A 23,124-nucleotide genomic window follows, 5' to 3' on the forward strand; every position below is an offset into this window, starting at 1 on the left:
ATATTTTTAAAAATCATTTTATGTTTTTTTAATTTATGAATAAACTACTTGATAGGATTGATGAAACTGGCATTTAGGTAAAGAGAAAGAAAAAATATCTGAAAAAATATCTTCACGAACTTTAATTTATTCATCACGTGACATAACCCTCTCTCTCTCTCTCTCTCTCTCTTCACTTACTTCAGCAAGAACAAGAACACAAAGAACAATGGGAGATTACGGAGTAAGTTTTTCAGCTTTATAAATGAGTTTGAAAATATATGATCAATGTTAAAACAACAAGTAACGTACTTTAAAGTAGTTTATAGAGATTTTATTTTTCAGTTGAATGTTTATTGTATCTAAATTATGATGAGAATGTTAGCGTCATGGCAAGCCGGTTGTGCCTCGTGTGCCGCCATATTGAATATTTTAATTACAAGTTAAAAAATACGGAGAATTACAGATAATAGCTACTTCGCCGTGCATTAATAATATTTTCAACTTAACTTGTTTACGTTGTGCTTTAAAGTAGTTTATAGGGTGTTAATTTTTCAGTTGAATGTTTATTTAAATTATGATGAGAATGTTAGCGGCCTGGCAAGCGGGTTGTGCCTCGTGTGCCGCCATATTGAATATTTTACTTAAAAGTTAAAAGATATAAGCTACTTCGCTGTGCATTAATAATATTTTCAACATAACCTAATTGTTTAACTTGTGCTTCGTTTTTGTTTCTCAAGTAACTTTACCATTTCATTTACAATTTCGCGAGGAGCGTGGTGCGCCTGTCGGTCTTTGTTTTAGAAAAAAATCACGAGCCTCAAGTTTTTTTGTAAAATTAACATCTATAACGACATTTTTTTTCTACAGGGTGGTTATCAACAGCGTGGTTTTGGAGGTGGTAGAGGCGGTGGCCGCGGTGGGGGATTCGGCGGCGGAGGCCGGGGAAGAGGTGGAGGACGTGGTGGTGGTGGAGGCGGCGGTGGTGGCGGCAGAGGAAGCAGAGATGCCGATTACTACACAGACCCAAATGCAGAAAACTTCTGCAAGTTATTTTTGGGTGGTCTTGCACCAGAAACCACAGAAGATTCTATCAAAGACCATTTTGGTTCATACGGAACAATTGTTGACTGTGTTGTGATGAGAGACCAAGAAAAGAAGTAAGCATTGCACTCGCAGTTCCCTCAGTATTTTTGTTATACGGTATTTAAACTACCTAGGAAGGGTGTGTAATTAGATAGGATATGTCAAAAAAATTTGGTGCGATCCTAGGAAATATGGGGAACATCAAAAAAACAAAAACAAAAAAACTTCCCCTGCTTATGTCCAATCCTTCCTCTGTTTTTATCGTTGACTTCTTTAAGCAATATCTATACTAAATTTCATTGGATTGGAAAATGATCAAGGACAGGTTTTCCTTTAGTGGCCCTCTGCTAGATTTAGGTTTGATTAATCATTTTTGTTTAGAAACCTACACATAAAAAGATTTACAGTCAACTCGTCCCTGATATGGTCATTTCGTCCCCCTCGGCGATTTCAAATTGGTCATTTCTTCCCCCCTTTTTTAAGAGTTTTTGAAAAAAATTCAAAATATGAAAAATTAAGTTGTTTTTTTTCTTCGAATAAGTATTTTTCATGCTAAAAATATACATAAGTTTTTGTTTGTTTTAAGAACTTCTTACTTTAAAAATTATCGATTTAACATGAAGATTTTCTGGGTTTTTTTTTTTTCTCTTTGTTTTTGTAAGTCTGCTATGTTGGAAAACATGATTGCTGTTTAAATGTCCACATTTGATGCTGCTTATTTTCAAACTCTTGAATAGATTTAGACTTTTTTTTATAACAAATGATTTCCTCACTACAATCAACTATTAACACATTTAAATCCTACTAGGGGAAAATTTTGACACATTTCATTCGGTCAATCAACAATTTCTCATGCAATTAAATACCGTTAACACCTTCCAGTCAGCCAAATCAACAACTTTTAATGTGATTAATAACCATTTAATAACACCTTTCTTATGCAGGTATATGCTCATTCTACTTTTTTTAGAAACCAGCGTCTCCCTTCTTTTGAAGTATTTCTTATTTTATTTTAATGACAAAAATGAATATAAAGCATGTTGGTTATTTTTAGTAAAACATGTGTGACAGATATTAGTTGCTTATTTATTCTTTATTGTATTTCTAATTAAAACTTCCTTTTATTATGACCAGGGGTAAGGATTTATTGCTCTCTCTTTTCTTACTATGATTTTTAAAAAGTTAACAAGATTTTCTATTATATTATATTTTCATACAAAGGGCATTGTATTTTATTTATTTTTTATTTATTTTTTTTCTTCAGTTAATTGTCTTATATTTTCAGTATATTTCTTTTATTATTTTATCAAACCTAATTATTTAAAGTTAACTACTTCCAATATAACTCCTTCAAAACTCGCAATGATTTTAAATACAAGTTTTCAAAGTCAAAATATTATAAAAATGCATAAAGTATTAAGGGGGGCAAAATTACCAAAGGGGGACAATTGACCAAATTTTATCAGGAGGGGGACGAAATTACCAAATCGGGCACGAGTTGACTTGATACCCATAAAAAGCATATTTATTTTGACCCAGGCCTTTTTTTATGCTGATTTTAGGGCCGAAATTCGGCCCCATTCCCCAATCTAAAAAGTATACTTTTTTCCCCACTTTGGCAAAAATTCCCCATGCAAAAAAACTGAAATCAGTTTTGATTTTCAGTCCTGATTTTAACAACTTTTCAGCAGATATATTCCTCCAAACAATGATTTCGCGACGTAAATTTCCCCTCCAAAAGGGACCTGGTACCCTTCCCCAAATTTACGAAAAAAGGGCTGTGACCAAACGCAACATCTTGGATAAAGGTTATAATAAAAAAGTCAGAGGAATCCAAATGAAAGGGACCAATGTAATATTTGGTTATCCTTTATCATCAGTGATTTTTTTTTGCCCTTTTGGGAAAAGGTCCGGTACTGGATAAAATCATGGTGAATGTCTATGTTACTAAGTTTTCCTTCTGCAATCATCAAAATGCAAACTAAATTTGGTCATTTGGGGAATTTTGGATGATAATTGGGGGAAAAAGATTGCATTTTTCAGTTGGGAAAAGGTCCTTTTAGGGGTAGTTTATAAAGACGGAAAAAAATAGCTGATCATACAACTTTTCACGGGAAGTAACAAGCTAATGTTCCTCATTGATATCCCCAGTCTCGTCAAACACTCGAAAGACCAAAATAATGGAAGCAATTTCCGTAAAATTTTCATACTGCCAACATGCTACAGGTTTAAATGCAGATTATGTCACTAATTGGCCATAAATGCAAAACTTGCATGTATTAAAAGGGGATTCAATTCCTCATTGATTTATGTACAAAATTACCAAATAATATCCAAAATTGCGAATTTTCTGGTGATTTAAACCTATGTATGTACTGTACACGATTAAAGTTTACCGAGTCTACACGCCAATATGCGCAAGCGATAAAACCAGTAACTTTACACGACCATGTAATGTGATTTATCCTCCATTAGTATGGTCCTTCAAAGTTTTGACGTTTAGATTGCCCCTTCACCAATATAAAACAATCTCAGCATTGAATTATTTTAACTAGGATTAGGCTGTTAAATACCTTTTGTATGTTAAGGAGCTGTTGGACTTGCTGCTTGTAGAACAAACTCTTTACTAGTTAATGAGTTATCAAGTGTACTGTAACGAGAGTACTATGCTATGTTATATTGCTCTTAACATGTTTTCAAAACATTCATGTTTGTACATACTGTTGTGTAGAAAAGTCTGGCAGACGTATTCAGATATGCTAAAGACAGTTCTAAAAAAGAACAGAACACCTTAATAGCTGTGTTGAAAGTGGCAAGTCGAAAAATAATCAATTCAATATTTTGTCACAAAACTGAACAGTGATTTTGTCTTCCTTGTATCACTGAAAAGGGTCATCCTGTCCTGTCCCTCTTGGCGTTTTAGCTCACCTGAGCACGAGGTGCTTAGGATGAGCTTTTGTGATTGTTAACCATCCGGTGTCCGTCTACACTTCCGTTTAAACAACATCTTTCAAACCATTTGGTGAAAGTTGAAACTCTGCCTGGATGTTCACTGGGTGGTCCTCTTTCAAAATTGTCCAAATGGTTCCGCTTGTTTGCACATAGTGGCTGCCAGGGCTGAAGATAGAAAAATCTTTGAATAACGTATCTTTAACTGCTGGTCGGATTTTGAAATAATTTCATACAAATGGTCCTTGTGTAACCCTCTACCAAGATTGCTCAAATTATCTTGATTCATCAAAAACATAGCCGCCAGGGGACGTGGTCACCTTTTCCTATTTGTATATATTGGAAACTATAAAAAATCTTTTTAAATGAAACAGCTGGCTTGATTTTTAAATAATTTCAATGGTCCTTGTGTGACTACCAAGATTCAAATAATTATGTCTCCCACCACACGGTGTGGGAGACATATTGATTTACTCCAGTCTGTGTGTCTGTCTGTCACAAAGCTTGTCCGCACTCTTGAGTCGAACATTTCTCATCCGATTTTCACCGAACTTGAACAAAATGTGTTTGACCATAAGACCTCGACCAAGTTTGATAACTAGCCAAATCGGTCTTGGAAGTTGTGGCCTTTGAATTACCAAAAATCGGTCTTATTACTCTTGTCCGCCTTCTAATTCGAATATTTCTCATCCGATCTTAACCAAACTTAAACAAAATGTGTTTGACCACGAGACCTCGGCCAAGTACGATAACTAGCCAAATTGGTCCAGGCATTTTGGAGTTACGGCCCTTGAATTATCGAAAAATTGGCCTTTTTACTCGTGTCCGCACTCTTAATCAAACATTTCTCATCCGATCTTCACCAAACTTGAACAAAATGTGTTTGGCCATGAGACCTCGGCCAAGTTCGATAACTAGCCGAATCGGTCCAGGGCCTGGTGCACAGTAAAGTGCCCAATTGGGTTAGCATCTAAGTCAAAAAATAAAGTTTTTACTTTGCCTTGAAAAATACCTTTTTTCTACACTTCAACAAGTTGTGCACAAGGATCAGTACCCAAATAGATAACTTTTTGGGAAATTTTTTCAAAAAAATGGATTTAAGTTGCCATGTCGGGTTGGGGACGGACATTACACTGTCATTCAAATTAAGACTCCTACTGTAAATGTTTTATGCAAAGCCACTTCTTTTATGTGTATTTTCTAATAGTTTGAGGTCACAGATAAAGAAAATATAAGCCTTAACTCTTTGCTTTTCCATTTTTTTACAAAAATAGCTAATTTCTTTGAAATTACGATTATTTTCTGTTAATTGTAAAATTCACTTTAATATAAAATTTGGAAAATGGAACATTTACAGCAGGAAAACACCTTTAAAGCAATTAATTAATACAAACAACAAAGTAGAAACATAAATACTCTTATTTATATTACATTTAAGCAGAAAATATCATAAATAAATAGTGCCGGAAACGGGGGACGGACATTACATAAAATGACTGGTTCAGCTTTTATAACTACCGGTACTTTGGAACATAAATTACTCTGAAATTCAAATTTCTTAACTAAGGAAACATTTGTGTCATTTCAATAGGTAATATGTCTATAAATATAATAAATGGTTTTACTAAATGAATAAAGGAAATTCATTTCAGACATTCATTCAAATAGCAGTTAAAAAGCGAGCAAGACTGAAGTATTTCATTTTTACTAATTTTCAAAAAGTATTCTGCTAGTATTAAGCAGTATTTGTCAAAATCAGCTTTACAATCAATTCTTTGCTGCATATTATCATATATATGCAAGTACTGTTCTGTTTCAAAGAAAAAAAACATACATGCAGTACACGCATTCCCATCAAAATAATCCATATCTAACAACCTTCCAGTAGAATACAAGCATATTAAATGTAGATGACCATAACATTACTGTATCAGTTTAGCTTTCTATCAGTGCTGTGTTAATGGTACAAAAAGAAATAATGATAACATAATAATGTTCTGTGTATGATTGAAAAAATATAACACTTCAACACATTGTTTTGTTTTTTTTGTATACTTGTTTGTATACTTGTACCAGTCTTTTATTTTTCACGGTTTAATTTAATATAATACTTTTTTTTTAAAGGGGGAAGTCCTTGGCAAAAAAGGCAAAATATATCCTTACTAGGGGTTTTAATTTTATACAATACACTGGATTATAACACTTGCATCAAAGAGTGTTGTTTTAGGTAAAGATTCCATAATGATCAATTAAGATCCAGTTTAGGGGTTTTATGGTCCCTTGTATATTGGCACCCTGTTGAGAAAGTGTGATTTTGTGATCTTCTATGGCCACCTGTGTTTTATGGCATGTTGTTGCCATCTCAATAGGTCACTAATTAATTATGTTGTTTTAATTAAGGAATGATTTTGATGCATCTTATGACCCTTTATTGTGTTGATGAAAATATAAGAGAAAATATAAAAGATAAGAAATATACAGTAGGGCACTAGGGGAGGGGGATCAAGTGTTTAAACAGTATGGTAGCATTTCAAAATGTTTTTGTAATTACTAAGGGACAAAAGGGGGGCATAGTTTTCTGGATATGATGTTAAAACCTATAAATTACAGCACTATAAATTTCAAGAGACAGAAGACTAAAACTCTACTTACTTTTTTCAACATGTAGTTTTAGTACAAAAATGTAATGTCCGTCCCCCAACACTTTAAATGTGCTTATAGATAATGTTTTGCAAAGTTTTACTTTATATATATACTCATTAGTCTTTTTCCATGTTTTTTCATGAGTTCTTTATATGAAAGTAAAATTCATGTATGAAACTGATTCATTTTGCTTAAGATTTCAACAAATTTTGACATTTTTTTACACACACTGTGTTTTTAAGAAAAAATGTCACAAAATAATGTATTTTACTGATTTTAAATGCATTTTTTTTTAAATTTCAGTTCTTATTGGTAAATCAGAAATAAAAGGAATTGAATTTGATAGAAAATAACAATATATATACAACATTTAAAATCAATGATAAGTGGGGACGGACATTACGGGGACGGACATTACATATAACTTTTACACTTTTGTCAATATCTAAAAAACTGCTTGATGGATTTCAACAATTTTTGGAAATGTTACTCATGTCATCGTATGTAATAAAAATATGCTGCAAATTTCTAGTTTTATAACACTTAAAGAAGTTTATGGTAGTGGGATGGACATTACGTATTTTTTGTCACAAACTAACTATTGATGAGATATTCGGCTATATTTATTTATAGACTTGATGTACAGAAATGATACTTTGACTGTTTCAACTTACATATTTTTCAAACTTTTCAAGGCCATCCCACATGTTCTAGCACCAAAAGATACTACTTTTTTCTTCACTTTTTTAAGTATAGCATTTTCAGATTTCTGGGGCGTTACATCCATACAACTTTGGTTCAAACCATGATTCTCAGAACAAGAAATACAGAAGAACATGATGTTATATATCAAATGAAAGCAAAGATATTTTTCTTTCACAAAATTTAATAGTGAAGATGTAAAAAAGAACAGAATTTCTGTGAGACAGCTTACAAAAATGATGAAATTTTAGATGCTAACCCGTTACATGCAAAAATGGCTAATTTTTGCCTACTTAAACTTGTCGCACTACTTTATTTCTAAATTTTCATGATAAATGTTCACCTCCACATTTACATCTGTATCATACCTTACTTATAAACTTTATTTCATAGTTCTATCATGTACTGTTTGAAAGATGGGGCTATGTACATGATTTTTTGCTGAATTGGGCACTTTACTGTGCACCAGGCCCCAGGCATTTTGGAGTTACAGCCCTTGAATATCGAAAAATCGGCCTTTTTACTCTTGTCTGCACTCTAAGTCGAACATTTCTCATCCGATCTTCACCAAACTTTAACAAAATGTGTTTGACCATGAGACCACGGCCAAGTTCGATAACTAGCCAAATCGGTCCAGGCATTTTAGAGTTACCGCCTTTGAATTACCGAAAAAATCCGTCTGTTTACTCTTGTCCGCTTGTAAGTCGAACATTTCTTATCCGATCTTCACCAAACTTGAACAAAATGTGTTTGGCCATAAGACCTTTCCCAAGTTGGATAACTAGCCAAATCCGCTCAGGCACTTTTGATTTATGGCCCTTGAATTACTGATTGGATCCACTCATCCAGAATAATCTAATTGGATCCACTCGTCTAAAACATATAGAGAAACTAACATTTTTCATAGGGGCAGTTGTGGGAGACATGCGCTTTTCTCAAAAGCATCTCTAGTTTTGTAAGAAACTGCTGACTCGATTTTAAAATAGTTTTACACAGTGTCCTTGTGTGACCCTCTACTAAGATTGTTAATTTTTTTCCGATTTGTCAAAAAATATTGCCGCCAAGGTCAGTGGTCACTTTTCCTACATTGGAAAGTTTAAAAATCTTGTTTCAAACTGCTGGCCTGATTTTGAAATAATTTCACACAAATGGTCCTTGTGTGACCCTCTACCCAGAATTTTCAAATTCTTTTGATTCATCAAAAATGTAGCCGCCAGGGGGCATGGTCACTTTTCCCAATAGGTATATGGTGGAAACTTGAAAAATCTTCTTGTAGGAAACTGCAGGTTCAGTTTTAAAATAGTTTCACGTAAATTGACCTTGTGTGACATATTGCGAAGATTATTTAGATTTGTGGAAAAAAATGGTTGCCAGGGGTGTGGTCACGTCTTCCCTATATTTGATTATTGCAAACTTTAAACATGTTTTTAAAGAGAAACAGCAGGCCCAGTTTTAAAGTCATTGTCCGAAACTGCTGGCCCTTTACAAAGATTGTACAAAAATAATGTTTCATAATAATTTCACAGATATTTCCCTTTCATAATTGTCTTCCAAAACTGTTGAAGCAAGCAGAGTATCAGTTGAGCGATCTAGGTCCGTCATGGACCTATCGTTAACCATTTTGTAGTCGTGTAACATTTTTAGAAGAATGAATTACATTTTTTGCAATTCCTTTTTATAGGAGGTCAAGAGGGTTTGGCTTTGTCACATTTAGTGAATCATCTTGTGTAACAGATGTACAGGCAAACAGACCACATAAAATAGATGGAAAACAAATAGAAACAAAAAGAGCCACACCAAAACATGTAAGTTAAATCACTTTTGTTAAGCTGGTTGATTGCCCCAGTTCTTGCATAGTTTGTAAGGAAAAATTGTGTTGTGCTGGAGATCCTTCTGAAATGTTACTTGTAAATTTAAAAGGCAATTGTGCTCCCAATTCCAGAGATACGGCCTTTCATTTTCACTTAAAGAGTACGTTGTTAAATATTTAAAAGTACGTTGTTTGTACCATTTGCATGTACCCGATACTGGTCCATCATTTATTTAACACCATAGTATATTTTGTAAATTTTGACCTTTGATTCTTTCACATACATCGAACTACATGCTTGAAGGTCAAAAGTGAAATAAATGCTGGGGATAAGTGCAGTGTAATGCCAGTCAGAATGGATTGTGCTGTACACAAACATACAGCGACACCCAAAATGAGCGTTCAGATTCCTCAGTATGGAGATCTATGTGCTCAGTATTGAACATCAGAAATTTAAAATCTTAGTCACTCAGTATAGTGATATACAGGAAAAAGCATGTTTTCAAATCAACACAAATTTTATTAAAGCAACAGGCAGAGGGCCAGGATGCTAAAGTGTCAACAAAAAAACTGTTTGTCGGTGGAATTAAAGACGATATGACGGAGGACATGTTAAGGGAAGAATTCTCAAAATATGGAAATGTGCAGTCAGTAAAAGTAATACAAGGGAAAGGCTTCTGTTTCATAGAGTTTGATGACCATGATGCCGTGGACTGGTGCAATTGTAAGTATTTTTTTTTATTATTTATCTTCTGTCTTCAGCAGCTAATTATCAAATTTTGTGTTTCAGCTTGACTAGTCGAAGGTTATTGAGTAATCTACCAAGATGGGTGAATGAGATTATTCTAACCGCCTGGGTGAAAGTGGGTTTTTTTTTTGGTTTATCCAAAATAAATGTTCTTTAATGCTTTAAAAAATGATGCAGCGTATGAAAGCGTTTTGTAAGCTGTAAACATCAATACACTTTATAGTTGAACCTCTTGGTCAAGTTACTTATCATTTCATGGTTTCACAACTTTACCAACATTCTAAGTTATATATATTTGAATAAAATCTGCCCCATGTGGTTCTGGGACGATCTGTGTATGAAAAGAATTTGAACCACTGCCTTGCCCTTAAATGATCGTAAGAGGCGACTAATAGGGTCTTAATACTTGGGTTTTGGTTTAACTCTGATTCCAGCAGGTATACAAATTTTGATTCCATACCTCGTGTTTTTATTTCGATGTAAATGAGATGTGAAATCAAAATTTGTAGTCCTGTTTGGCGCCATATAACCTTTATTGTGTTGGTGTGCCGTAAAACCCAAATAAAATAAAATCCATCCATATAGCAGTTTCCTAGCCAATAGGTACAGGAATTTCAACAAAATCTCGAAGGTAAATGTGACAAATGTCATGGATTCTGTATCGCGGTATGTTATACTTTCTCCTTTCTGGAGTGTACATCCTCCGATATTTAGGTCAGTGTAGAATGTATGTAAGTGCTTAGATACTACTCTGGACTGTGACATAACAACGTAGGTTTTCTTTTCTTCTAGTGATTGGCAGGTTCCAGATTGCTGACAAATGGGTGAATGCCAAGAAGGCCCAAGACAAGAGTAAACAGCAACAGCCTGGTGGTCAGCGAGGTGGTGGTGGTAAGTTGTCTTCTAAAGAACTTTATAAAAGAAGATAAATTAGGAATCGGTTGGCTGCTAGAGTTTAAAACAGAAATAATGTTAAAGAAGGTCTTAACCTGAAACTCTTGATGGTCTAAAGCATCATTATAAAGTCATCTCTTAATAAGTGGGTGCACTTGGTCCCTTTCAGATATGGCTAAAAATAGGAAAACCTTTTAGCAACTGCTGCTCCTGAACTGCTTGGTGGATCTTCCATCATCAGACTTAGTCTGTAGCATCATTGACATGTTCTCTATTTTGGGCAGGTGGGGTCACTTAACCGTATTTTGAGCCCCTAAACAACTTGTGAGGTACTGAATGCATCTTGATGAAACTTTGGTCTGTAGCATGGCCTCTGTAAGGGGACATTTTAAACTGAAAATAGAAATCTTATGAAATGAATTTCAGCAGATCTTCATTAAAATGGTCCCTTGTGAGGACCTCTCAGATTTTTACAAAGGGGTCATTTGACCAGTTTCATACCAAACATAGTTGTTGCCATTCATGATTCATTGTTTACATGCTCAAGGTCAAATAGTTCCAGGTGTCTTGACTTGGGACCACTGGCCTTTCGTCAGCAATTACATTGTCCACATGCAATTTTAGGAGTTTTTTCCAGGTTTGTATTTGATTCTGTTTCAAAGTCGAGGACCAGCTTTGTGTCAACTAATTGGGATTTGATGATATTTCAGGTGGTTACGGTCAACAAGGTTATGGTGGTGGCAGTTACGGAGGTGGATACGGTGGCAGCGGCGGCTATGGTGATAGCGGATATGGAGGTGGATATGGTGGTAAGTGACCGGCACCAAACTTGACCTTTGGTTCTAGTGTTCTAATTTAAACTTTATTATTGTAGAATACAGTCAAATGTTGTCAACTTGCACTATGCAGATGTACAAAAGAAAAAAAACTTGGTTGTTGGAAAGTGTTTGTTGTGTTATACTAGTTCCAACTTGGATTGGAGTAAATAAAAAAAATTGCCTTTCTTCATTCAGGAAATGATTATGGTGGTGGTTTCGGTCAAGACTACCAAGGAAGCTATGGAGGAGGACCAATGAAATCATCAGGTGGTTATGGAGCACAGAGATCTCAGCCGTATGGAGGTGGAGGTGAGTCATATGATGGTATGTCTGAATTAACGTTACTTGCACATTTTTTATATTCCCACATTATACAAAATATATTTGGGTTACATTTGAGTCGTGAATGTCCATGTTGCATGCTCTTTCCGCTAACAACTTGGAAGATTTCCATGAAACTAGGTTCATTGTTGAAGTTCCACTCTGTCAAAGGTCATAATCACAAGCCCTTACGAAAGCAATGGCTTGGGGTATTAATAGACTCTAATAATAGGTTTTGGACCTGTGACATGCAGAATTGTAAGCAAGCACTACCAGTGTCAAAAGTAAATGGCTGCTTTTCTGTAGAGGAAGTGAACCTGCATCAGCAGATTACTGTTTCGACGTTCTCTGGTTATTTTGAAGAGGCTTTTATGAGAGCTTCATTTACATCTGGGAGACGCAGAGTTGCATCACAAGAATATAATTTATTATGTAAATGCACAGCTTGCTCAGTTTTACTATGGGTTCATAGATCTACTTTCAACTGAAATAAAAAAAAATGTCAAGTTGGTTTTGTTGAGCAGTGGACGTTGTTATTAGGTTCATGTACATTATTGTATAGTTGCTCTTTTGTCAGATTGACATGCATAGAGCAGTTTTAGCTCGACTATTCCAAGATATTATGTAAGTAGAGCTATCTTACTCGCCACGGCGTTGGCGTCACACCTTGGTTAAGTTTTTCGTACGAGTCCACATTTTGACAGTCTTTTGAGATAAAGCTTTGAAACTTTCAGCACTTGTTTACCATCACCATGTCCAGTTATAGGCAAGAGCACATAACTCCATCAAGGATTTTGGCTGAATTATGGCCCTTTTTGACTTGGAAATCTGGGTTAATTTTTTGTAACAGTGCATATTTTGACAGTCTTTTGAGATAAAGCTTTGAAACTTTCAGCACTTGTTTACCATCACCATGTCCAGTTATAGGCAAGAGCACATAACTCCATCAAGGATTTTGGCTGAATTATGGCCCCTTTTGACTTACAAATCTTTAAGTTTTTCGTACCAGATCATATTTTGTGTAAAGTATTTGACATATGGCTTTGAAACTCTTATCACTTGTTTAGTATAATAGTCTCTATCTGTAGGAAAGAGTACATAACTCTGTCATCTATTTTGGCTGAGTTATGACTCATTTTGGACTTTGAAATTGGTTCTGTTTTCATACAAGTCCACGTTTTGTCAAAACTATTTGACATCTGGCTTTTAAACTTTGAACACTTGTTTATCATCATGATTTCCATCTATAGACAAGAGTACATAACTATGTCGACTGAATAATGGCCCTTTTTGGACTTTGAAATCTTAACGAAATCCAAGAAATACAGGAACATTGTCTAATCTATTTATTTCTTTTGTCTGAATATCTGTGGAAATATTTTGACCCCATTCTTCAATCAATTCTTCGAATAGTCGAGCACGCTGTCATCTGACAGCTCTTGTTTATATTTAGCTTTAATGTTATTCTTGATGACATTGAGGCTGTGTGCAAATCCTCGGTCCCAAAGTAAAGGTTTAACCAATAGGAAGAGGGGTAGTTGAAAGTGTCTGGTGTTGTCCAGTTCATAACTTGATACATATGGAATAAATATATATATATATAGCTCAACTGTTCAGAGAATAGTGAGAACTGTACTTAGTCCAGCATCTGCCATCACATCTTAAGTTGTCAGTGTTCACGAAAGACCCTGAAAATTCACAGGACAGTCGGTCTGGTAAACATGATTTTTTTTACAAAACCGGATTATATTTTACCCGACCGAATTTAATAAATTTGATATCTGATCTTTAAAACTGGTATTTATACATAGTCTATATACTACTGTTTGCAGATCAAATTGCCCTTTCGCCTTATCTTAAATCGATAGACTTGTACCTTTAGGATGCTGAAGCTATTTTTGGAACTCAGTCTATACAGGAAACTCCGCCTTTCCGATACGAGTAAAAAAAAACTGAATGAACTTGTTTACATTGGCTGCATGACCGAGAAATGCTGATTTAAATACTATTCGAATGGGTGTTTAAACGGATTGTAACAGATGTACTAAATCTAATCTTCATTTAAAATCTTGCCACAATGCACATTTAGGTAGCGTGGATGTGAAAAAAGACACCATCTTATACATTACAGGCCTTTTTTCTGCCTAAATTTCAGTACCTTTTGCTGCAGGCTTTTCTTTTAAATAACGTATCACGTGTTTAGTTTTCACAATAATTGTAAAACGTGACTGACTAGAGTTGTTGGATTCGCTCATCATTGATGAAGGGCATAAGTTCGATTCCCGGAACCGTCCATGCCTCTTCAGTTGAAAAAAGTCTGCAATTTCTTACGGAATATTAGTCTAACTAATTTGACGCGATCCTAGGAAACAGTTACAAGTTACTTTCTCAACTCGAAAGAAGATTTGGGTTCAAATGCTGATTTGTTGCGAATATGAGATAAATTCAAATAAAACTTAAATGTGTCAAAAGGTAGTCCAAATAATAGTACTCAAGTCATATTTTTTGACTAGTCGATATCCCCTTTAGGTAGACAACGTAAAATTTCAAAATTGGTCTACCCTAGATCTCATTATTTAGACTAATCAAAAGGGGGATTAAATTCCTCATTAATTTATGTAAAAGTTATCATAATTCCCCTTAACAGGAATAACGTTACACATAATGTGTAAGCAATAAAACCAATTACTTTAAATGACAGTGTACTGTTATTTATCCTCAGTTATTTTGGTCCATTTAGAGTGACCGTCACAAATATAAAACAAACAAAACGTCGAATTATTTTGACTTAAGTGAGTCTATAACTGGTTCTTTCCATGAACGAAGACAATGCTTATCAAATGCCTGTATGTAAATAACTGAAATAGTGCTTAAACGACTTCAAATAAATAGTAGATAAATTCACAACCTACACGTAAACCCCACCAATAAAATAAAATAAAATAAAACAAGATCTAAATTAGATTTGCGATAGTTAAGCTACAGAAGACTCTGCAAAAGTTTGAATATCAAATAAATCAGTGTTTATGGATCTACAAGTGTTGCGTAGCTTGAAGGTTCGAGATACCTTTCTATAAAACCTTGCGTGGTTGGAAATTTTGTCGAAAATAATTGTCATAACAAACAAAAAGTGCTGTTTTCATTTGAACGTAGTTGAACTATCTATATTCTACTTTTAAAACATATCCATTACAGGCCTTTTTTCATCAATTTGGGAATGCCACCGACACCGGTGGAATTGGGAAAATGCTCTGGGAAATTGTCTTAATTGGGACAATTTGCAAATTACCAAAATCTACATAAATGTGTTTTTGTGTGAAATATTAATGAATTGCATTTCAGTAATTGTTCAACAGTATTATAATTTACCTAAATATACATACAAATTAGCAAAACTATCTTAAAACTGCAAAAACCCGAAAAGGTATAATCATTTTGGAATTTTGAATTCAATTTTGGGGGAAAACTTTTTTGCATTGGGATTACCTCCTTTTACCGGAGGTAGATTTATAGGGGAAAAAGGCCCTGCATTAAATTATTCACCTAATTGCATTTTACAATGTATGCAAGTACGGCAATGCTTCAGAGACATAGTCAGAGCACGCGCTTTGTGTGACGTCGAGATAAAAAAAAAAGTTTCACGACAAGGTGAATGAATAATTTATTGTGGATGAGGTGGGGTTAACCTGTCAGAATTACTCCAAAAATAGCTCCAGCTTCACAGTTTCTGTGAGGTAAACATGCAACTCTATCGATTTGAAAAAAGTTGAAGGGGCAATTTGATCTGCAAACAGTAGTATAGAGACAGTATTACAATAAGTTTTCAGGCTGTAAAAAGTCTCCCCGGACTTTGATTGTGTTGATATATTTTCTGGTCCTTTGGGATCATGCCACGGAGTCCATTCAACATATGTGTAATAGAGTCCCGCTTAAGCCAGACATGTTGCACATTTCATTACCTCTTGTGAACAGAATCAAAACGAGTCTGCAGTTATTCTTCTTGGTTGCATTCTTTGCTTCCAAAGGATCTTTTTACAGATTTTATTCATATTCATTAGCTATATCGCTGTCCTTTCCCCCTCAAGTCTGTTGTTTGCACGGAGTCATGTTGATGTTGACATTGAAAGAGAAAGATGGCCTCGGAATTTCGGGGAAATCCTGTCTGGTTCCTGCATACATAAATCAAGTACCATGCACGATTAGTCAGAACAACGCATCCAATGACAACGCCCATTCTTAGAAATGTCGTGACGTCGTGATGGGTTTCCACTGTTTCTAGTTTAAGGACCAATGAAACAAGCGCTTACTAAAATATAGTTTGACATCAGTTTCTCGGGATTCCATGTTACAATAATAATGAAAGTCTAACTTCAGCGAAGTCGTGGAGGACTTTCTTATTTTATCATATTGACCTGCAGTTTTTATCGGACACATGGTCTTGTGAACTTGATATATCACGGCGGACCGGATCAAAATTTAGCGGAATATGTCATATGGCTTTCGCGACCTCCGAGTTGTGCATGAAAGTTCATGTCTCAGTAACATTGCATGTTTTTTCATGTTTCCCATTGATCAGACTACAATTTTGCTTACATTATCAAGCTGTATCTCTGTAACATCTATTTATAATTGGATTGCACTGCAAATTTACGAATTTTATATATGTTACATGTTCATAATGTTTACAAAGTCTAGGTCATGTTTTTACACTAGGTCATTAGGGTTAGTCGAGGCATACAGGTCTTCATGACCCTCATTTTTGGAATGCCACAAATACCAGTGGAATGCTCTTGGGGAAAATTTGCAAATTATCAAAATTTATGTAAAGATATATTTTTATGCCCCTGAAGGGAGGCATATTAGTTTTCAACTGTCCGTTCGTTCGTTAGTTCGTTAGTCACAACGTTAACTTTCTGCATGAAGGCACTTTACATGCGAACCACTTCACCCAGGACCTTCAAACTTCACATGCTGATAGTACTTATTGAGTATACCACCCCTACTGATTTTGGGGTCACCAGGTCAAGGTCACAGGGGTCAACGTTAACTTTTTGCATGAAGGCACTTTACTCGTGAACCATTGCATCCAGGACCTTCAAACTTCACATGCTGATAGTACTTATTGAGTACACCACCCCAAATGACCTTGGGGTCACCAGGTCAAAGGTCAAGGTCACAGGGGCCAACGTTAACTTTTTGCATGAAGGCACTTTACTCGCGAACCACTGCACCCAGGACCTTCAAACTTCACATGCTGATAGTACTTATTAAGTACACCACTCCTACTGACTTTGGGGTCACCAGGTCAAAGGTAACGGGCCAACGTTAACTTTTTGCATGAAGGCACTTTACATGCGAACCACTGCTCCCAGGACCTTCAAACTTCACATGCTGATAGTACTTATTGAGTACACCACCCCTACTGACTTTGGGGTCACCAGGTCAAAGGTCAGGGTGCTGCGGGGGCATTTGTCACCATTAGTGACAGCTCTTGTTTGTGTAAAATATTAATGGATTGCATTTCAGTAATTGTCCAAACAGTATAACAGTTGTTTTAATAACCAAAATGAACATACAAATTAACAAAACTATTTTCAAGAAACAAAAACCCTAGAAGACACTCGTTTGGGAATTTTAAATTCAGAATTTGGGGGGGGGGGGGGGGGACATTTTTTGCTTCGGGATTAGCTCTTGCTGGGGGTAGATTTATAGGGGGAGAAAGTCTCGTATTGAGGTAGTTCCAGTGCACATGCATACATGCCAAGTTATATGAAAGCAGTAGAGATTTGTTTCATACGCCATTTTGCCTCTAGTTTTGATTTCATAAACTAAGCTTAGAAAAATTTCTATAACTTTGTCAGGTGGATATAGTCAAGGTAGTTACGGTGGTGGACAGGGAGGATACGGTGGCGGAGGCTATGATCAGAGTGGTGGATACAGCAGTGGAGGAGGTGGTTACGGTGGAGGATACGGCAGCGGTGGTGGTGGCGGTGGATACGGAGGTGGTAGTGGAGGCGGCTACGGGAGGCGATAGACTGGTTTCTATCACAGACAGTGGAACATGGTGGATTGGTATGTGTAATTTCTCTTACCTTGTGGGTCAGTTGAGTTTTTGGTATTGAAGGTTGACACAAGTTTGTATTGTGTTCTGGTGATTGGTGACTTCACAACCAAAACTTCACTGACCTGCTGCTTTTGTCCCACTGTAGAATTTATAAATTTTCGTTTTAGATTTAAATACTGTAATGATTAAAATGTAGTTGATAAGTAAATACTAGATTTAAGATTACATTTTAATAGTTTTCTTTATCAAAATGTCTGCGTATAAGTTGTTGTTATAATTGATGACTAAATGATTTTAATACTTTGTCAATTTAATCTAGGCTGAATCAATGAAGCATGAGGAATAAATTATCCAGATAAAACCTGACAAAGCAGTCCTTAAACCTTAAGTGCTCCAAATGAGGCTTATTTAAGGCTGATAAGAGAAACCTTCCAAGCTGACTTTAAGGATAAATGTGATATAAAGCCAATAAAGCTGTCAATTTAACAGGGAGTATATTATAGTTGAGCAGTCAAGTGAGACTTGAGGAATTAATCCACCTGTTCATTACTATAGTAATATCGGTGAAGTCCATATAAGGATTTACTTAACAAATCAAGGATAATTAAAAAAAGGGCGAGACGGCTAATCTACTGTGTTCCTATATCATAGTATATAGTGTTCATTCCCATTGTGAATCATGGTTACACCCAGAGAAGACTCAACATCATCATGTAGAAAATTTGATTTTCATTTTTCATTATCGTCTTAATGTTGTTTTTTGAAGTCAAATAAAGTCATAATTTTTAAACTTGTGTGAAATTAATTTATTTCTGTTTTTTACTATAACATGCATTTAAATATTGCAATAAATGTTGGAGAAAGTGCTTTCTTTATATAGTATGTTCTTAAATTAAAAAGTGAAAAATATCTTGAAAGGGGAGGGATTTTAATTTCCAAGAAGCACTTGCTTTTAATTAAACATTTATTACAGTCTTAATGTCATATTAATGTTGGTTGTCCAGGAAACTTGAGAATGTGAAAACGGTAATTGCTTCAAAGATTCAAGAACAGACATGCCCATTTTGTCAGTTTCAATGGCAGTGTACATTGGGCAAAAAACTTGAGAAGAAATTTTTAGAACGTCTAAAGTTGCCAGTATTTAAGATGAAGTCCTTGAAACAACACCCATTTTAACAGCAACTGAAACTTGTAATTTCTTAATTCTCCCCAGTCTTCTGGGGCTCTGACATTGCATGTTGTAACTTGTAAATACAAGTGTTCCATGTAGTTTGTGTTCTAAAGGCATAACTGGCGAGATGTAATAGTCACGGGTCTGTTGATATGCCAAGCCATACTGTGTGTTCTTTTTCTGTATGAAGAGTCCTCCACATGCTTTGAATAATTTGAGATGTTCTAACCACCAAATGAAATGACTGGGAACTTCTTGAAGCACAGTTTGCTGTCCATTAGGTCCTTGATATTTAAGTCCATCTTTGACTTTGAAGTTACAGATTTCAAGGTTTTCAAGCGACTTAATCCAGGTCAGACATTCCTAATAAATTTAGGCAAAATGGATTCAGTACTGAAAAAAATTGATGAGACCTAGCCATACTCGTAGTTGCATGAAGAAGACGGCCTGAATTGGGAAGTGACACAATTCTGTTTGCAAATGCAATAAATTACAAATCTCAAGTTTCCATGGATGTTCTCTATGCTTGATACTTTGGTTTGAAAGCTCTGACAATACAATATTTAATAAAAATGCAATGCCCACAAATAAAAAACCTTGTTTTTGCATCTGCTTTCAAACCAAACTAACTTGATGTGTATGTATATTATACAATGAATGCAACTGTGATAAATGTTAATGGTCAGTTTCAAGGACAGCAGAATAATTGATGAATATATTGATAGCAGCTATAGCCCCTAAGATTTGCAATTTAAGGGCGGTTCCAAGGTTGTATCGCGTAAGGTAAGACAAAGGATCATTACTTTATGAATTAAGATTGAACTTTATACAGATTACTTTAATGGATCATTGAAGGTTAATAAGTTAATATCCCTAGGTATAATTAGTTGGACTGCTTACTATTTCGGTGCATAATTTTTAAAATAACGTCTATTTCTGATTGAAAATATTTCTAGAAGCTTTGAATTATTTGGCAGTTACTAATTTTCTACTGAAATTTGTATAGGCTGCCCAATGCCACAGCAGGACAATGTTGGTATGTTTGTGTCCAGGCATCACAAGCTACTGGGATTTTCCAAAGACTGGAACTTGGTAGGTTGATCACACCAAGGTCATTCATATTGATAAAAATCTAAGCCACATGTTAGAAATTTTAAGCATATATTGACAAACTGAAATCAATATTTGTTCATGGACTTTACTTGTTTAGGCTACAAATTCAATTTTGTTAAGACAAGATATATCTGTAAAACACCTTTGCCGCCTATGATGGCTTCGCCAGATAACTATGACCTTCGAGCATGAAAAACAATAGGGTTATCTGCAATCATCCCAAGATGTTTGATGGATGTTGGCCAAAGCATTGTTAAGTGAAGCTTTGACACAAACAAGTGTTTTTCACTTACTTCCAGTTCTAGGTCTTTGGACAACTTTCCTAAAAATCAGTGGTCATCTGCAGTGATGTTGGAGGTTGTGTGTGCTGGTGTTTTTATGGCCCCCTTCGGAGGAGGAGGGGTATATTGTTTTGCAGATGTCGGTCAGTTGGTATGTAGACATATCAGTTTCCAGATGATAACTCAAGAACACTTGGGCATAGGGTCATGAAAGTTGATAGGGTGGTTAGTCATAACCAGCAGATGACCCCTATTGAGTCGGAGATCAGTAGGTCAAGGTCACAGTGACCCAGTACAGTTAAACGATTTCCGGATGATCTCAAGCCCACTTGGGCTTAGGATTATGAAAGTTGATAGGGAGGTTGGTCATGACTAGCAGATTACCTCTATTGAATTTGAAGTGAGTAGGTCAAAGGTCAAGTTCAGTGACCAGGAACAGTTTAACGGTTTCTGGATGATAACTTAACACTTGGGCCTAGGATCACGAAACTTGATAGAGAGGTTGATCATGACCAGCAGATATGACCCCTATTAATTTTGAGGTCAGAAGGTCAAAGGCCAAGGTCACAGTGACCGAAACTGTTTGTGTCTGGACGATTACTTGAGAATGCTTGGGCCTAGGATCATGAATAGGGAGGTTTATCGTGACCAGCAGATGACCCCACATGATTTTGAGGTCAAAGGTCAAGGTCACTTTGACCAAGAACAGTAGAACTTTTGTGCACAGTGACCAAATAATTTCTGTTCTTTGTGCAATTACTGAATGCATCAAGGGGTGCATTTCGTGTTCTACGAGCTCTTGTTCAGTTGTTTAGTCTCGAGGACACTTTACCTACTGACCCCAAAAAACAACGGAACAATGGGATGAATGCAAAGCAAACTATGCAATCATCCTTTGAATGACCACTATAGGCCAAAGTGTTCTCAGTTGTTGAGCAGAACCCCTGACCTGCGGATCCCAAAAACCCTAGGGGTCATCTGCTGACCACAGTCAATGATCCGATAAAGTCCAAAGCATTGTTTAGGGCCCGATTGGAAACCATTTCCAGTCCCAAAGTCGGTGTGACCTTCATCTTTTACCTACTTCTGAAAAAAGACAGCAACAGGATAGTTTTAAAATAGTTTTATACAAATGGTCCTTGTATGACCCTCTACTAAGATTGTTCAAATTTGTTTAAAGACGGCCACCAGAGGACGTGATCACTTTTCCCTATATATATATATATATATATACCTGACCCAGATTTAAAATTTTCTCCCACACCACTTTACTCCTTTCTGTGTGTCCGTCCGTCCGTTTGTCACAAATCTTGTCTGCACTTGTCGAACATGTGAAAACAAAATTTGTAGTCCTGTTTGGCGCCATATAACCTTTACTGCGTTCGTGCGTCGTAAAACACAAATAAATTTTCATCGGATCTTCCCCAAACTTGAACAATATGTGTTTTCCAAGATCAATAACTAGCCAGATCTGCCCAGGCACTTGTGAATTACACTTATCCGATAGGCTGCTTACTCCAAAACTATCAAAGGTATATTTTCTGTGAGTAAACAGTATATAAGACTGACTTGCTATTAAGATGATTAGACAGTTTTCTCAAAAGCAGCTCTAGTTTATAGGAATGGTCTTCGTCCATCTGTAACATTGTTCTGCACTCTTATCTCCTAAACCCTTGAAGGATTTTCATGAAACTGGTCAAATGATCACCAAAAGACGATGTGAAAAACTCCAGATTCGGCTCAAGGTCAAGGTCACAGCTCTAGGTCAAAGGTTTGAGCCTTTCATTTTGTGTCCGCTCTGTATCCTAAACCATTTTGAGTCAAATGATTGCCTCATCAAGACAATGTGCAGAACTCGTGAGTTGGCCAGGTTTGAGCCTTCAATTTTGTTCCGACTGTAACTAGTAAACCCCTTGATGGATTTTCAAATTCATTGATATAGTCCTACATGGACTATGAAATATACTCGACAAAGTCAATAACAGCGGCAGGGGATATAGCTGTCTTTCAGACTGCCTTGTTGTTTTTTTACTTCAGATAATCGGAAATGCAGCACACCGAAGAGTGCATAGAGAGCTAGAAGGGACGAAGGAGATGAGATAACTTGTTCATAAAATGAGAAAATAAACTAGAATCATTATATTTTGTATTTACTTGTCTTTGAGATGTGAGTTACTAAACCTTAATAGGTATAGTTGCATATAAACATCTCTATGAATTTGAACTCGACTAAAGAAGTATATGGAGAAATAACTTTCTGGACCAAGCATTGTGTCCACTGCTAAAGTTTTGATGCAATTAATCCCCTACCAAAGATGGAAGAGCTGCAAGTTTAGCAGCCAGGTTGGCATTTGCTAATTCTTTACAACAAAAGTAGACTAGTTCTGGCTTGGTAATATCCCTCCAGACCATTTATGTATATATGCGACGAGTTCCTGCCCGTTGTTAAATTGCCTTTATCTTGCCTGAACTTTGTTCAGGATGAGCTATTGGGTTGTCGTGCGTCAACATCCTGAGCTATTGGTATAGGTGGATAGTCTGTTGT

At 35.8% G+C, this 23,124-nt stretch overlaps 1 protein-coding gene across 6 annotated transcripts; it reads left to right on the forward strand.

Annotated features, from left to right (window-relative positions):
* Positions 1-62: 62 nt before the first annotated feature.
* On the forward strand, positions 63-22,721 carry LOC123559891 (heterogeneous nuclear ribonucleoprotein A2 homolog 1-like). Of its 6 annotated transcripts, XR_006688057.2 has the most exons (10): positions 64-223; positions 850-1,139; positions 9,041-9,164; positions 9,698-9,893; positions 10,710-10,808; positions 11,522-11,620; positions 11,825-11,953; positions 17,812-18,022; positions 20,192-20,277; positions 22,617-22,721. XR_006688057.2 is itself a non-coding variant. In XM_045352017.2 (9 exons), exons 1-8 carry the CDS (start codon positions 209-211, stop codon positions 17,982-17,984), a joined length of 1,119 nt encoding a protein of 372 aa, XP_045207952.1. In that variant the 5' UTR covers positions 63-208; the 3' UTR covers positions 17,985-18,022; positions 18,334-18,808. The 6 variants fall into 6 exon arrangements, 5 of the variants coding, with proteins under 5 accessions (XP_045207952.1, XP_045207956.1, XP_045207951.1 ...); XM_045352017.2 differs by lacking the exons at positions 20,192-20,277; positions 22,617-22,721 and adding an exon at positions 18,334-18,808 and having other exon boundaries at positions 63-223; positions 9,704-9,893; XM_045352016.2 differs by lacking the exons at positions 20,192-20,277; positions 22,617-22,721 and adding an exon at positions 18,334-18,808.
* The last annotated feature ends 403 nt before the right edge of the window (positions 22,722-23,124 follow it).

This window comes from Mercenaria mercenaria, chromosome 10, assembly GCF_021730395.1.
Source record: "Mercenaria mercenaria strain notata chromosome 10, MADL_Memer_1, whole genome shotgun sequence".
Lineage (NCBI taxonomy): Eukaryota > Metazoa > Mollusca > Bivalvia > Venerida > Veneridae > Mercenaria > Mercenaria mercenaria.